A 13,229-nucleotide genomic window follows, 5' to 3' on the forward strand; every position below is an offset into this window, starting at 1 on the left:
GCGAAAGTGACTGAATCAGTCCCATTGACTCTCCTCTACTGCATTCTCGGTAGTTATGCCTCCTGAGAAGGCGGTTTTCGAAACTGGGTCATAGCATAAGGGGGTATCTGGTCTGATCATGTTTTTGGCCTCGCTCTGCTACTGTGCAGCCTGGCTTTCATATGACTGTGATTGTGCACAGTGCGGTAGCAGAGCGCTCTCATAGTTTCAGCTTTCTGTAAGTGCTCTGGCTCTCGTGCAGTTAGGTGCGTACTGATAGTGCTGCAGTGTCTGTTTCGCTGTCCTGGTTTCTGAGGCGTTGGTCTTGGTCGCAGATGGTCTTCGTGTTAAGGAGAGTCTCGGCCTGTGGGGACTGTGGGGAAAGAGAACCTCGTCTGAGTCACGTTTTGAACTCGCCCTGAAAGTGCAACTTGAGAGCAATTTGTCTTTTCAGCAGGGATTCCAGAGGCCTCCTCCAGTCACGATCAGAGCAGTGCATGATGGGGCATTTCTGTGGCCCCTCCAGGCATGTCTGTCCCCAAGCATCACGGGGGAGTTAAGCGGTCTCCTCCGGTCAGGATCAGAGAAGTGCACCGTGGGATATTTCAGTGGTGTCCTCGAGTCAGCGCCGTTGCAGTGCATCTTGGGGGGGTTTCACTGGTCTCCTCCGGTCAGGATCAGAGCAGTGCATTATGGGGGAACACAGTGGCTTCCTCCAGTCAAGATCACAGCTGTTTCATCATGAAAGGTTTCCTCTCCACCCCTCCCCAACAGCACTCTCTCAAACAGAGAAAATGAATGAGTCATATTCTCAGATGGTGCCTTTAAGATATTTCCCCTGATGTTTCTGACAGACGGTGGAAAATTTGGCCACTTATTTCTCTGTTCCTTACGAGCTCATTATATTCATACCTTCCTTCCCCCTTCACTGTGGGAAAGTTTTCACCTGAAGTTCTGAGTCGACTTTGTTTTTCGCTGTCTGCCTGAGCTGGAAGAGCATTGGAGCTTTTATTCACCTGTTAAGTTCCACTTCATGAATATTGTTTGTCCATATATTTACTGAAAATATGCACCGTTTCCCTTGGTATCGGGTGCGTATCGACAGCTCTGTGCTCGGCTTCCAAACGGAAGTGAATGGATACACAGCGCAGCTTCTGTTTCCTTGCCACTGCGGGTTTTTTTTTTTTAGGTCAGCTTTACTTTTCATCAATTTAGAAAAAAAAGACAACGAAACACAGCATCAGCAGCGGCCGCCGTGTAATGCAGTAATAAGGCTATGCTGGAGTGCATTATTAATATTGGCTGGCGCTACGGAGAGGGGACCAGGAGTAATTATCTGTTTATTGGCTCGTGCAGGATTCGCTAAACGGGCTGTCCGCCCCTCCCGCCCCCCCACCCCCCGCACCCTGAGCCGTGTAATATCCATGGAAACGGGGGCGGAGAATGAAAGGGGGCGGGCCGGGAGGGCTCTTAATTTGAACAAACCGAATTTAGCGGCTGGCCCCAGAGGACTGGCTGGTGCTGAATGGAGCTCCGGATGTGCGTGTTTCCAGCTGAAGCACGGGGACGTATTGACCGCGTATTCATTTCAAAAACACACCCTGCCGATAAAGCATTTATCCGTTAAATTCAGCCGAGAGCAGTGAGGGTGGTGAAAGGAAAGGAGAGGGGAGGGGAAGGTTGATTAGAGAGGGAGAGAGAAAGAAGGGAATGTGTAGATTTGGCAGCACAATACATTGCCACTTGCCACAAACTGAGGGACAGGGAGTAACATTGACACCAGAAAAGTAAGATTATTATAGTTAATTGACACTTTGTATGTGTTATGTTCTAGATGTAGAATTTTATTTCTGTGGATTGTCTGGATTTTATATTTTTTCTGTTTATTGTAGTTAAATTGTTATTGCCTGTCTGTTATATTTGTCATGTGAGTGAATGCTTTGGCAATGTAAGTGTACCCTTACCATGCCAATAAAGCTTATTGAATTGAATTGAATTGAAATTGAAATTGAGAGAGAGGAAGGGGGGAGAGAGGCACAGTGAAATGTGTGGGAGAGAGAGAGGAATGAGAGATGGAGGGAGAGTGCTATGGGGCAGAGGGAGGGAGGGAGGGAGGGAGGGGAGCTCTCTGGCGTGACGGTGTCCCCGCAGGCCTGGTTCTGATCCATTGTGCTGACGCGCGCTGATGGTGGAGATGTGTGTCTGTAATCACCGTGACGTCGTGTCAGCCGGCGCGGCGGCGCTGCTAACGGCCGCGTTCTGCCAAAGAGCAACGGCCTGAGCACGCAGCGGCCTGAGCACGGAACGGCCTGAGCACACGGCACCACCGCGGCGCGGCCGAGCCTCCCTGCCTCAGTCCCCCTCTCTGCACGTCCTCATTTACCTTTGTCCTCAGTCCTTCTCTCTCTCACTCTTTCTCTCTCACTCCACTCTCACTCTGTCCTTCTGACTTACACTCTCTCTCTCTTACTCACTCTCTCTTACTCACTCTCTTTCGCTCACTCCCTCTCACTCCACTCTCACTCTCTGACTCACTCTCTCTCTCACTCCCTCTCACTCCACTCTCACTCTGTCTTTCTGACTTACACACTCTCTCTCTTTCTCTCTCATTCACTCTCTCTTACTCACTCTCTTTCGCTCACTCCCTCTCACTCCACTCTCACTCTCTGACTCTCTCTCTCACTCCCTCTCACTCCACTCTCCCTCTGTCTTTCTGACTTACGCTCACTCTCTTTCTCTCTCTCACTCACTCACTCTCTTACTCTCTTTTGCTCACTCTCTTTCTCTCTCTCACTCACTCCCTCTCACTCCACTCTCACTCTCTCTTTCTCTCTCTCTTATTCACTCTCTCTCTCTCACTCACTCTGTCAAAATCTGTCAGTGCTGCCTCCGAGTCTCTGCTGTCTCTCTCTTCCTCTCGCTGTCCTTTCTTTCCTTCCTCGCTCTCTCTTTCTCCGTCGCCCGCTCTCCCCTTTGTTCTGCACCTCTGTCTCTCGCCCGGGTCATATCAGCGGGGTTTCTCTTTCGCAGCCTGTCACCGCAGCCCCAAACGGCACGGCGCGCCTGGGATGCGGCAGAGCGCGTTTTTCAGATTAAACGAGACGGTGTCTAAATTAAACGCGCCCTCTCAGTGCTGCATTGCAGGCTTATCCTGGGCTTGTTTAGCGTTAGCTCTCCTGCACTTGAGCAAACAAGTGCGCGGCTGCGTTGCGTGCAACACGGATCCGGACTCTCCTGCGGGGGTAGCAGCATCTCTGAAATCTATATTGGAGGGGAGTGCAAGGCCACACATTACTTTTTCTCTCCGCTTCTAGTTACTAATATCCAAAATCGCATTAATTAACCATTCCATCACGGAGAGCACTAATGAAAAACTTTTGCATACACCCCCACCATGTGGTCAGTTAGGGAATTGCATTTTAGGTCTGAAAGTTCTGAATGCAAACACCCAGAAGGCTCTACTGTGTATTTTTTCTTTGCATTTTCATGAAGGAGGTCAGCTCGGGAGGTGGACGGTTGTTGTTATTTTTGTTCAGTTTGCTGTCTCTTTCTTCCCCTGGAGGGCTTAAAGGGAAATGAGAAATCCAGCTATAGGAGCGATGGGGGCTGCTCTCACTCTGAGGAGTTTGTTTGACAGGATGTTCTATGGCTGTGCGATGCAGAGTAGACTGTGTGGCCACAGGCTGGATTAGCATGTGTGTGTGTGCACATGCATATGTGTGTGCATTGGGTTTGGTGTGTGTGTGTTTGTGTGTTGTGTTGGTTCGGTGTGTGTGTGCATTTGTGGTGCTGGTTAGGGGTGTCTGTGTGTGTGTGTGTGTTTGTGTGTGCATGTGCATGTTGTGTTGGTTATGTGTTTGTGTGTGTGTGTGTGTGGGTGTGCGTGTGGTTCTGAGTAGGGGCGTGTGCGTGTTGTGTTGATTTGGTGTGTGTATGTGTTGTGTTGGTTAGGTGTGTGTGTGTGTGTGTGTGTGTGCGTGCGTGTGTGTTGTGTGTGTGTGTGTATGTGTTGTGTTGGTTAGGTGTGTGTGTGTTGTGTTTGTTAGGTATGTTTGTGTGTGGTGTTGTGTTGGTTAGGTGTATGTATGTATGTGTGTGTGTGTATGTGTGTGTTGTGTTGGTTAGGTGTGTGTGTGTGTTGTGTTGGTTAGGTATGTTTGTGTGTGTGTTGTGTTGGTTAGGTATGTTTGTGTGTGGTGTTGTGTTGGGTAGGTGCGTGTGTGTGTGTGTGTGTGTGTGTGTGTGTGTATATGTTGTGTTGGTTAGATGTGTGTGTGTGTGTGTGTGTTGTGTTGGTTAGGTGCGTGCGTGTGTGTGTGTGTGTGTGTGTGTGTGTTGTGTTGGTTAGGTGCATGTGTGTGTGTGTGGTGTTGTGTTGGTTAGGTGTGTGTGTGTGTGTGTTGGTTAGGTGCGTGTGTGTGTGTGTGTGTGTGTGTGTTGGTTAGGTGTGTGTGTGTGTGTGTGTGTGTGTTGGTTAGGTGCGTGCGTGTGTGTGTGTGTGTGTGTTGGTTAGGTGCGTGTGTGTGTGTTGGTTAGGTGTGTGTGTGTGTGTGTGTGTGTGTGTGTGTTGGTTAGGTGTGTGTGTGTTGTGTTGGTTAGGTGCGTGTGTGTGTGTGTGTGTGTGTGTGTGTGTGTGTGTTGGTTAGGTGTGTGTGTGTTGTGTTGGTTAGGTGCGTGTGTGTGTGTGTGCGTGTGTGTGTGTGTGGTGTTGTGTGTGTGCGTGTGTGTGTGTGCGTGTGTGTGGTGTTGTGTGTGTGCGTGCAGTGCTGGGTAGGGCTGTGTGTGCTTTAGTCCCTGGCTGACTCACTGCTCTCAGACTGCAGGATGCTGGGGGACGGTGCGCTGAGCCCCAGTCTCTGTGCTGCCGAGTCCCGGCTGAGGAGAGGGGAGAGGGGAGAGGGGGCTGCGTGTGAAAGATGGCGCCCCCGCACACATTACTGCGCCAAATTAGGCCTGTCACATCTGTGAAAGGCTGCCGCGCGCCGCGCCGCGCCGGGCGGGAAGCCTTTACATCTGAGCTCAGCCGTCATATCTCACTCTGCCACACGCTCCGCACTGAGCGCGCTCCGCTCCGGGGAGCCCCGCCCCCGGCATCGCCGCCGATGCTGACTAAACTGAGCCTGATCACTGTAATCAGATCGTCCCTCCGCCCCGCGCCCACCTCTCTCTCTCTCTGTCTCACTCTCTCTCTCTCCCCCTCTTTCTCTCTCACCCCTTTCCCTGGCTCCCTCTTCCCCTCTCACGCTTTGTCTTTCTCTCACCCCACTCCCTCTCTCCCTCTTCCTCTCTCACTCTTTTTTTCTCTCTCTCTCTCCTTCTTCCCTCTCTCTCTCTCTCAATTTCAATTTTTTCAATTTCAAAGTGCTTTATTGGCATGACAAATAGCCACTTGTGTTGCCATGCAGTGGTTACAACATACAACTATATAGGCCTACAATGAATCCGAGAATGTGAATTTGTTATATAAAAAATATATACAAAAATATCAGTAAGTGATGTTAGGTGTGTGTGTGTCTGACTATCTGTGTGTTATGTGTATGACTGAATATTATGTGTCTGCTTGTACGAGTGTATGCTGTGTGTAAATGTGTGCATGAGGTGGTCACACATTGTCCCTCAGGGTATGGCAAGAGAACACAAATTGTACTGCTAGTATGCAGCAACCTTTTTCTTCTCTTAATAGGTAGGGTAATCTATCGTCATCGGGTATATCATTGAATTGGGGACATTTCTGGATCATTTTTTGGTAGAATTTTTGGCGAATTTGGTCAAATTTTGTGCATTCCATTAGGAAGTGTTTTTCAGTTTCAATTTGGTTGCCTTTGCATTGTTGGCACAATCTTTTTTCTTCTGGCAACCATGATTTTCTGTGCCTGCCAGTTTCTATGGCTAAGTGGTGCTCGCTCTCTCTCTCTCTCTCTCCCTCTCTACCCTCAGCCCTGAACAGATGCCTTCCGTTTTTCGCTTTTACGCCTCCTGCTTTCTGATCTCGTTTCCCTCTCCTCCTCCCACGCGGCGGTCCTAGGGCTGCTCGGCGGTGTGTGGCGCGCTCCCGCGATCCTGCGAGCGGAGGCGAGGGCCCGGCGCGCAGCGGCCTCGGTAACGAGCCCTCTTAACGAGGGCCGCGCTACATCAGCGCGCTCGCGTCCTCTTCCATACCTCCAGCCGTCTCACAGGGCTCGCGTCGCACCGCGGCATAACAGAGCCACGGTACTCACAGGGTCATTATGGTGCCCGGTCTGGGATTCGAACCCGCAGCTGCCTCGCCATAATCGCTAATGTGAGATGTTTGATTAAAAAAAACAGCTTAGCCTTTTTTTTTTTTTTACCGGCTCTGTTCAGTTGCAGTTGTGTTGCGTGTGTCCTGTTCCACACTCACTTTGACCTTGGGGATCAAAGTGAGTGTGGAACAGGATTGCGTAGGCAGTCAGGTGTAGGCGGGAATGATTAAGTGGTCAGGTGCAGGTGTTAGAGGAGTGGAGATGCAAAGAAAATGGCTGTTAAAAATAGAGCGGTTTGATCTGTCCGTAGAGCGACTGGGTGCAGCCAGGAGTGACTCGGGTTAAGGCCCGGACTCTCGGGGTCGCAACCAGAAGGACAGGTCTTGTGCACCAGTTAGGCCGCACAACGCTGGAACCAGAGGGTTGTCGGTTTGAGGTTTTAAGGTCAGGTCCAAGGCTGCTGCACTACTGGGCTAAATGTTTTAGTTTTTTTTCAGCCCAGATTTCTGCTGTAAATTTCTGTCTGCATTAAAGGAGAGAGAAACACCCAGCATGGGGAATTAGGACATCGCTGAAGAGGACCGTCTGCTTTAAGCAAATAAAATGACGCCGATGGATATAATGAACTTAAAAAGTGTAAACACAATGGCAGCTCAGTGGTGTGTGTGTGTGTGTGTGAGAGAGAGGGGGAGAGCGAGAGAGAGAGAGAGAGGGTGGGCGTGAGTAGGATTTTGTGATATCGTACTGTTTCCGTGTTACGAGTATAGTTTGCAATGCAAGTATCCCGTTATGTTCATCATGCTACTGAAGTCGTGAGGGTGAGATTATGGGAGAACGGGACAGATGAAGGGAGAGAGCGAGGGAGAGAGGGAGAGAGGCAGATGAAGGGAGAGAGCGATGGAGAGAGAAAGGGAGGGAGAGAGGCAGATGAAGGGAGAGAGCGATGGAGAGAGGGAGAGAGGCAGATGTTGGTTGTGTTGCGAGCGGTCAGGTGTTCGGTTCCTTGCCGTCGGGCGTGGCGGCGCGCAGCGGGGAAAGCCAATTAGCCGAAACGACCGAAGCCTCGCCGCGGCGTCTCCGCTCATCTGTCCGCCCGTCGGGCGGGGCCTCTGGTGGTCGGGCCGGCTAAAAGAGGAAGCTTGTTTACCGTAGACGTCCGCTATCCGTTACAGCGGCATATGGCTCCCATCAGCAGCCCGGTCCTGCGCTCTGTAATATTTCATCTGTGTCCCGTACTGTTTGAGCCTTTCCTCCTCTCCCGCCCGCTTATGAGTTTGGACTGTTTCTCCCCAGGGCTGCGGGATGAATCAAGATTAGGAGCCACTGTGGAGTCAGCAGAATGAATGATCTCTCTCTCCCTCCCTCCCTCCCTCCCTCCCTCTCTCTTCTCTCCCTCTCCCTCTCCCTCCCTCCCTCCCCGCTGAGCTCTGGACTGTACTTTATTAATGACTTGTGCAGCGCGCGGGGTAAAAATCTGAGAAACGGTGCCTTCGAGAGCCGCTGACAATTAAGCGCGAAGGGGCTTTTATTTTGAAATTTTTTCCCCTCCACGGAATCCCGCAGAGGAACCGCCCACGCCCCAGCATCCCGAACGGAGGAGGCGGCGGCGAGGTCGCGGGGGCGGAGTCAGCCGACAGAACGCTCCGTAACCCGCAGAGCCGCAAGTGAAACGCGACGCGGGGCTGTCCACCCCCGGAGAGGAAAGGGCGGGACCGCGGTGCTAGGGGTGGGGCGGGCGGTGGGGGGGAAAAAAGATAAATAAAAAATCTGAAAATGTGCAAACTGTTAATCCTCTGATGTGGAATTAATTGGCTGATTATGATTAAATAAATGAGCTCGGGTCTCTTGCAGAATGATTAATAGGGAGACAGCCCATCTGGCTGGCTGCTGCATGGATCCCTCTGTTGGTGTACTTAAAAGGCCCCCATTAATGCAAATATGCGTGAGGCCCTGTACGGATAAATGGAGTTCAGCATCAATCAGCTTCATTATCAGAGCTCGTCCGCTTTATCGCATTAGCCTGCATTATGTCTGACTGGCGGAGGTAGCGCGTCGTTTGGGACGGAGCGGAACTCTGCCTGCGATCGCGAGGCGAGGACGTAATCGGACGCGCTCCGAACCTTCCCGCCTGCCGGCAAAGGGGGGGGGGGGGGGGGGCGTCCGTCCGGGACAGCGGAAGTCGAAAGGCTAGATTCATTAAGCGCAGGGAGAACGCCTCTGTCCTGTGCGGATGGGACGGTGAACGGTAGCACTCCGCTGTGGCCAGTTCTTCCTTTCTTTAGCCGCTCGGGTCTACTTCTGCTCCTCACCTTCATCCCCCCGGTCCTGCTTGCCGTTTGCCGATCTGTGCAGCGTCTGCGCTTGCCTTAACCCTTTGAAGAATAGGGTTGGAATGTTTTTTTTTCTTCAGAATTCTGTGTCGGTGTTCTAGAACACCGCTTTCAATTACCAGCAGTGATTGTTACATCAGCATTAGAACGTCCAGTTAAGAACATTCTAATCACGTATCCGTGGTGTTAACTCCTTCCTTCCTTCCCTCCCTTCCCGCTCCCGCAGGAAGTTCTACTACATCACGCTGCTGCGGGACCCCGTCTCCCGCTACCTGAGCGAGTGGCGGCACGTGCAGCGCGGGGCCACCTGGAAGACCTCGCTGCACATGTGCGACGGGCGCACGCCCACGCCCGACGAGCTGCCCGCCTGCTACGAGGGCACGGACTGGTCGGGCTGCACCCTGCAGCAGTTCATGGACTGCCCGTACAACCTGGCCAACAACCGGCAGGTGCGCATGCTGGCCGACCTCAGCCTGGTGGGCTGCTACAACATGTCCTTCGTGCCCGAGAAGAAGCGCGCCCAGCTCCTCCTGGAGTCGGCCAAGAAGAACCTGCGCGACATGGCCTTCTTCGGCCTGACCGAGTTCCAGCGCAAGACCCAGTACCTGTTCGAGAGGACCTTCCGGCTGCGCTTCATCCGCCCCTTCGTGCAGTACAACAGCACGCGGGCGGCCGGCGTGGACGTGGACAACGACACCATCCTGCGCATCGAGGAGCTCAACGAGCTGGACGTGCAGCTCTACGACTACGCCAAGGACCTCTTCCAGCAGCGCTACCAGTACAAGCGCCAGCTGGACCGCCGGGAGCAGAGGCTCATGCTGAGGAGCCAGGGCGGGGCCCCCGCCCGCCGCTCCCGCCCGGACGCGCCGGGGGCCGAGGGGCCCGAGGAGGGGTCGCGCCTGCCCACTGAGGACTACATGAACCACATCATCAACAAGTGGTAGCGCGGGCGGGCGGAGGGAGGGAGGGAGAGGGAGGGCGGGAGGAGGAGACAGAAGGTCCCTCTGGCGACCGCGCGGGAGGGATCACTGATGTTTCCGTTCCCAAATTATTCATTCACGGTGCCCTTAATTTCCCCCCCTCCCCCCAGCCCAAAAAATTGAGTAAATATGACTGATGCACCCCTCTCCTGCTCATCAAACACTGTATCATTTTTATGTATGAAGAGGAGCTTTGTATTTAAGAGCTTTGTATCTTGTCAGGCACTCAATTACCCATAGTTCCTAGCAGTTCACTCTGAACCGTGAGGCCAGGGCCATCTATACCTTGGGGGGAGGATTGGTTGGGCAGAGAGCCCAGTGGCTGAGACAGTGCACAGATCTGCATGAGCTTGGGTGCTCCTCAGGACAAAAGCAATTTCAGATAATTTGTAAAAATAAAAGAAAACGTGTTTTCAAAAAAAAAAAAAAAAGTGTTTCATTAAACACGCGCTTCAGTGACTGTTCACGCTTTTGTAAACGATGGACGGTAAATGATGGCTTTTTGCGGAGGGAAGGTTTAATTAGAGCAAGACCAATCGGGCAGCCTGAAACGCTTTTTGAATGCAATATAATAGCTTCTCACATCATTAATGAGAGACCTTTTTATAAAATGGCCTTTTCCCCTTTGTTTTTAAATCACATTGAAGCGGTATATGGATAAGGAAGTCCCGGCTTGGCAGGGTCGTATTAAATTTGTCAGTCTATCTGGATCAAATGTCTAATGGTGTACTAACGTATTTTATCAGAGATTTAGAGCTATATCTTAATATAAACAGACTTTTTTCTGTATAAGTGTTTTTACCAGTTTCTTTAATACATGTATAAAATGGCCAGTCATTCCAGTGTTCTCGTGTTTATAGCATTTTGCAGGGGACCATTCGATTGTGAAGGTGGTGTCTTGGCATTGATGACTTCTGGAAAAATGAGCCACAGTTAACTGTCAAAAATCTTTAAGGGTTGAATGCTACTATTGCTACTATTTTATTTTATGAAATTCAAGTCCTCTGTGTCCTACTTCAAGGGTCTGTCAAAGGAATGGATTAATTGTATTCCTGAAGTACACCAGTCCCTCTTTGCTGCCCTCTTGCTGTGAAGAATATAAAGGCAGTCCTGAGTCGTGTTGCCTCCAAAAACCTGAGTCAGTCTGCAGGGCTCTCTCTCTCTCTTTCTCTCTCTCTCTCCAGGTTCTGTGTGTGTGTGTGTGTGTGTGTGTGAGAGAGAGAGAGAGAGAGAGAGAGAGAGAGATGGAGTATTCTGGGTTTAGATTCCAGTATGGCTGCTGTGAGGACTTTCCCCTGGGTTATTTTGAGAGTGCTTTATTTACCACAGATGGCTATGTAATAACCATGTCAATATCTGGTGATATTTAAATTCTACAGATGGTATTAACTGTCACTGCAAACAGTTATGACGGAACTGCTACTTTTTTTGTATGCAACTCATTGGTGCTCTCTGGTTACTGGTGTTTCTTGTCGAAACGTACTATCCTTTATGTTTGTGATCACATAGTTTTCACAAAAATTATCACCAACAGAAAAAAAACGTACCAAATAATGGCAATAGGGTGTACGTGATTATTTACATACTGTGAATTAAAGCTTTTGTCCCCCCAAAAATATATTTTTTTCCTACATGTAAGTGAGTTTGTTTCCACCGGTGAAGTTTGTTTTTATTTATTTTATTTTTTTTCGGTCCTTTTCTTTTGGTTTATTCTCATAAACATGCTCCTTGGCATTTCAGATTTCAATTGTTGTGTATCTGTAAAAAGCTCTGTCAGAATGAATCGACAATGTTCCAGATGGGATGCTGTTTGCTACCCAAGGCCAGCTCTTCGAAAAGTCTTAAGATGGCTTCTGCATTGTATTGTTTTAATTGGATGCGCAAAGAAACAAAACGAAACTCGTTTCAACTCGATAGGTTTCATGCTTTTGCATTAACTGCATATTCATAATGCATACATAACATATTCATAAGCACTATGTAAGAATGCCACAGCAGCTACGTAAGTGCTTATCTTGCATTTGACATTTCGCACAAAACAGAAAGTGATCTAAACTGTTCATGGTGTGCAATGGTCTTACTCTACTTTAGTAGAAAGAGCTTCTACCGCAAATGGTATCTACAGAAACAGGATGCATTATAGTGGTCATTTTAATTTGGTGCATGACCTCAACACTTGCACTGCATTTTGTAGATATTTTAGAATCTGTAATTTTAGTATACTATAGTTTTTTTATTTATTTTTTAATTGTAGTGCATACAACTGTGTTATGTATGAATGTAATACATTACAGAACTATATATGTTTTTTCTCATGGCAACTGATAATATTGAGATTCCTCTGTTGCAAACGCCAGTGCAATATAGATATAAAACTGATCTGTGTTGGGTTTTTTCACTGTTGTCCATAAATCAGGAAAAGGTCTGCAGGCTAGTTTTATCCCCAGAGTCTGTTTCTCAAAACTGGATTTAACCTTGACAGGAACCAAATCCATTATGGCTGTGTGTGGAGTCCTCCCATGGCATCATGGGACAGTTTGGACCAAGTCCTCTGTGCCGCCAGTTAGCCCTGATCATGTGACCAAGCAAGAGAGACCACTTCAGGATGACCCTGCCCCTTTCTCATGAGCCTGGGATCAAGGTCCTTTCATTAACTGTACAGAGGGGTTTGAATTTCGGGGTTTTGAGACTATGGGGTGGGATGGAACAGGGGAGCTTGTTACCTAACGCCCAGTGTGAGGGATGGTAAAAAAAAAAAAAAGAGTGGAACACATTAAAGTACGTTCCCAGTTTGTGCCCTGCTCCTACTGTGATGTGAGTATTTTTACCATTCATGCAGAATGGATCATCCATCATCCAGCCAACATTAAAGAGATTTCATTTTTTAAAGAAATCAAGGAGTCTTGCCTTTCTTTACTGAGTGCTTGGGGAAGAAAAAACTATTCAAATTTTCTTTTGCATTTATTATTCTTTTGTTACAATAGTTATAGTTTCTGTGCTAATTTATGAATTGTGTTTAATTGTTCCCTGTCACAGAGGATTCACTGTAACAGATTAAATTAGTAACCCTCGTCACACACCTATCTGTACATACAGTATCACCCACACTGAGACATCCACATTGAGCTATGACTGAGAGCTCTTGTTGGCTGAAAAATAATCCTTCTCTTTCACTTAGGGAACCACAGAAAACGAACACCATTATTTGAGGGGAAATCGCGTTGAGCAGAAAACCAATAGACGAATGTTCACAAAAGCTACAAACACTACTTGCAGAACAGCAGAGAGAACATTGAGATTAGTCTTGAGAGATGTTGTTGACGTATTTGCATAATGGGGTTTTGATGGTTTGGAGCGGACATAGCAAATGGATATTTTTTTTCTGATTTACAGTCAAAAAGCTTTCTAGTAGAGTGCTGTGTTATGCCTAAAAATGGAAAGTTATAAATACAACTAGAACCCATTTTCACTTTTTTGATATAAGAAAATCTGATCTGAATTTTATGTATGAAAATGGCTGTGAATTAACTTCAAAACCTAAGGTTTTACAGATGTGTATTAATGACCATTTTAGGAAATGACTAAACAGATTATTAATAATGTGCATTGCCACTTCATAAATGATGTAACGATGCCTGACTTGTATGCATCAATTACACATAGTTAAAATGCATTACTAGGAAAGGAGTGACATTGCTGGTAATTGTAATTCCCTGAAG

General features: G+C 48.7%; 1 protein-coding gene across 1 annotated transcript in view; it reads left to right on the forward strand.

Moving 5' to 3' along the window:
* LOC118225329 (heparan-sulfate 6-O-sulfotransferase 1-A-like) overlaps positions 1 to 12,403 on the forward strand; it is a 123,676-nt gene extending 111,273 nt beyond the window's left edge. Inside the window, exon 2 of the mRNA XM_035413533.1 lies at positions 8,757 to 12,403. Coding sequence (XP_035269424.1) covers positions 8,757 to 9,474 — 718 coding nt within the window. The 3' untranslated portion in view covers positions 9,475 to 12,403. The remainder of the gene's footprint in view (positions 1 to 8,756) is intronic.
* The last annotated feature ends 826 nt before the right edge of the window (positions 12,404 to 13,229 follow it).

This window comes from Anguilla anguilla, chromosome 4, assembly GCF_013347855.1.
Source record: "Anguilla anguilla isolate fAngAng1 chromosome 4, fAngAng1.pri, whole genome shotgun sequence".
NCBI lineage: Eukaryota > Metazoa > Chordata > Actinopteri > Anguilliformes > Anguillidae > Anguilla > Anguilla anguilla.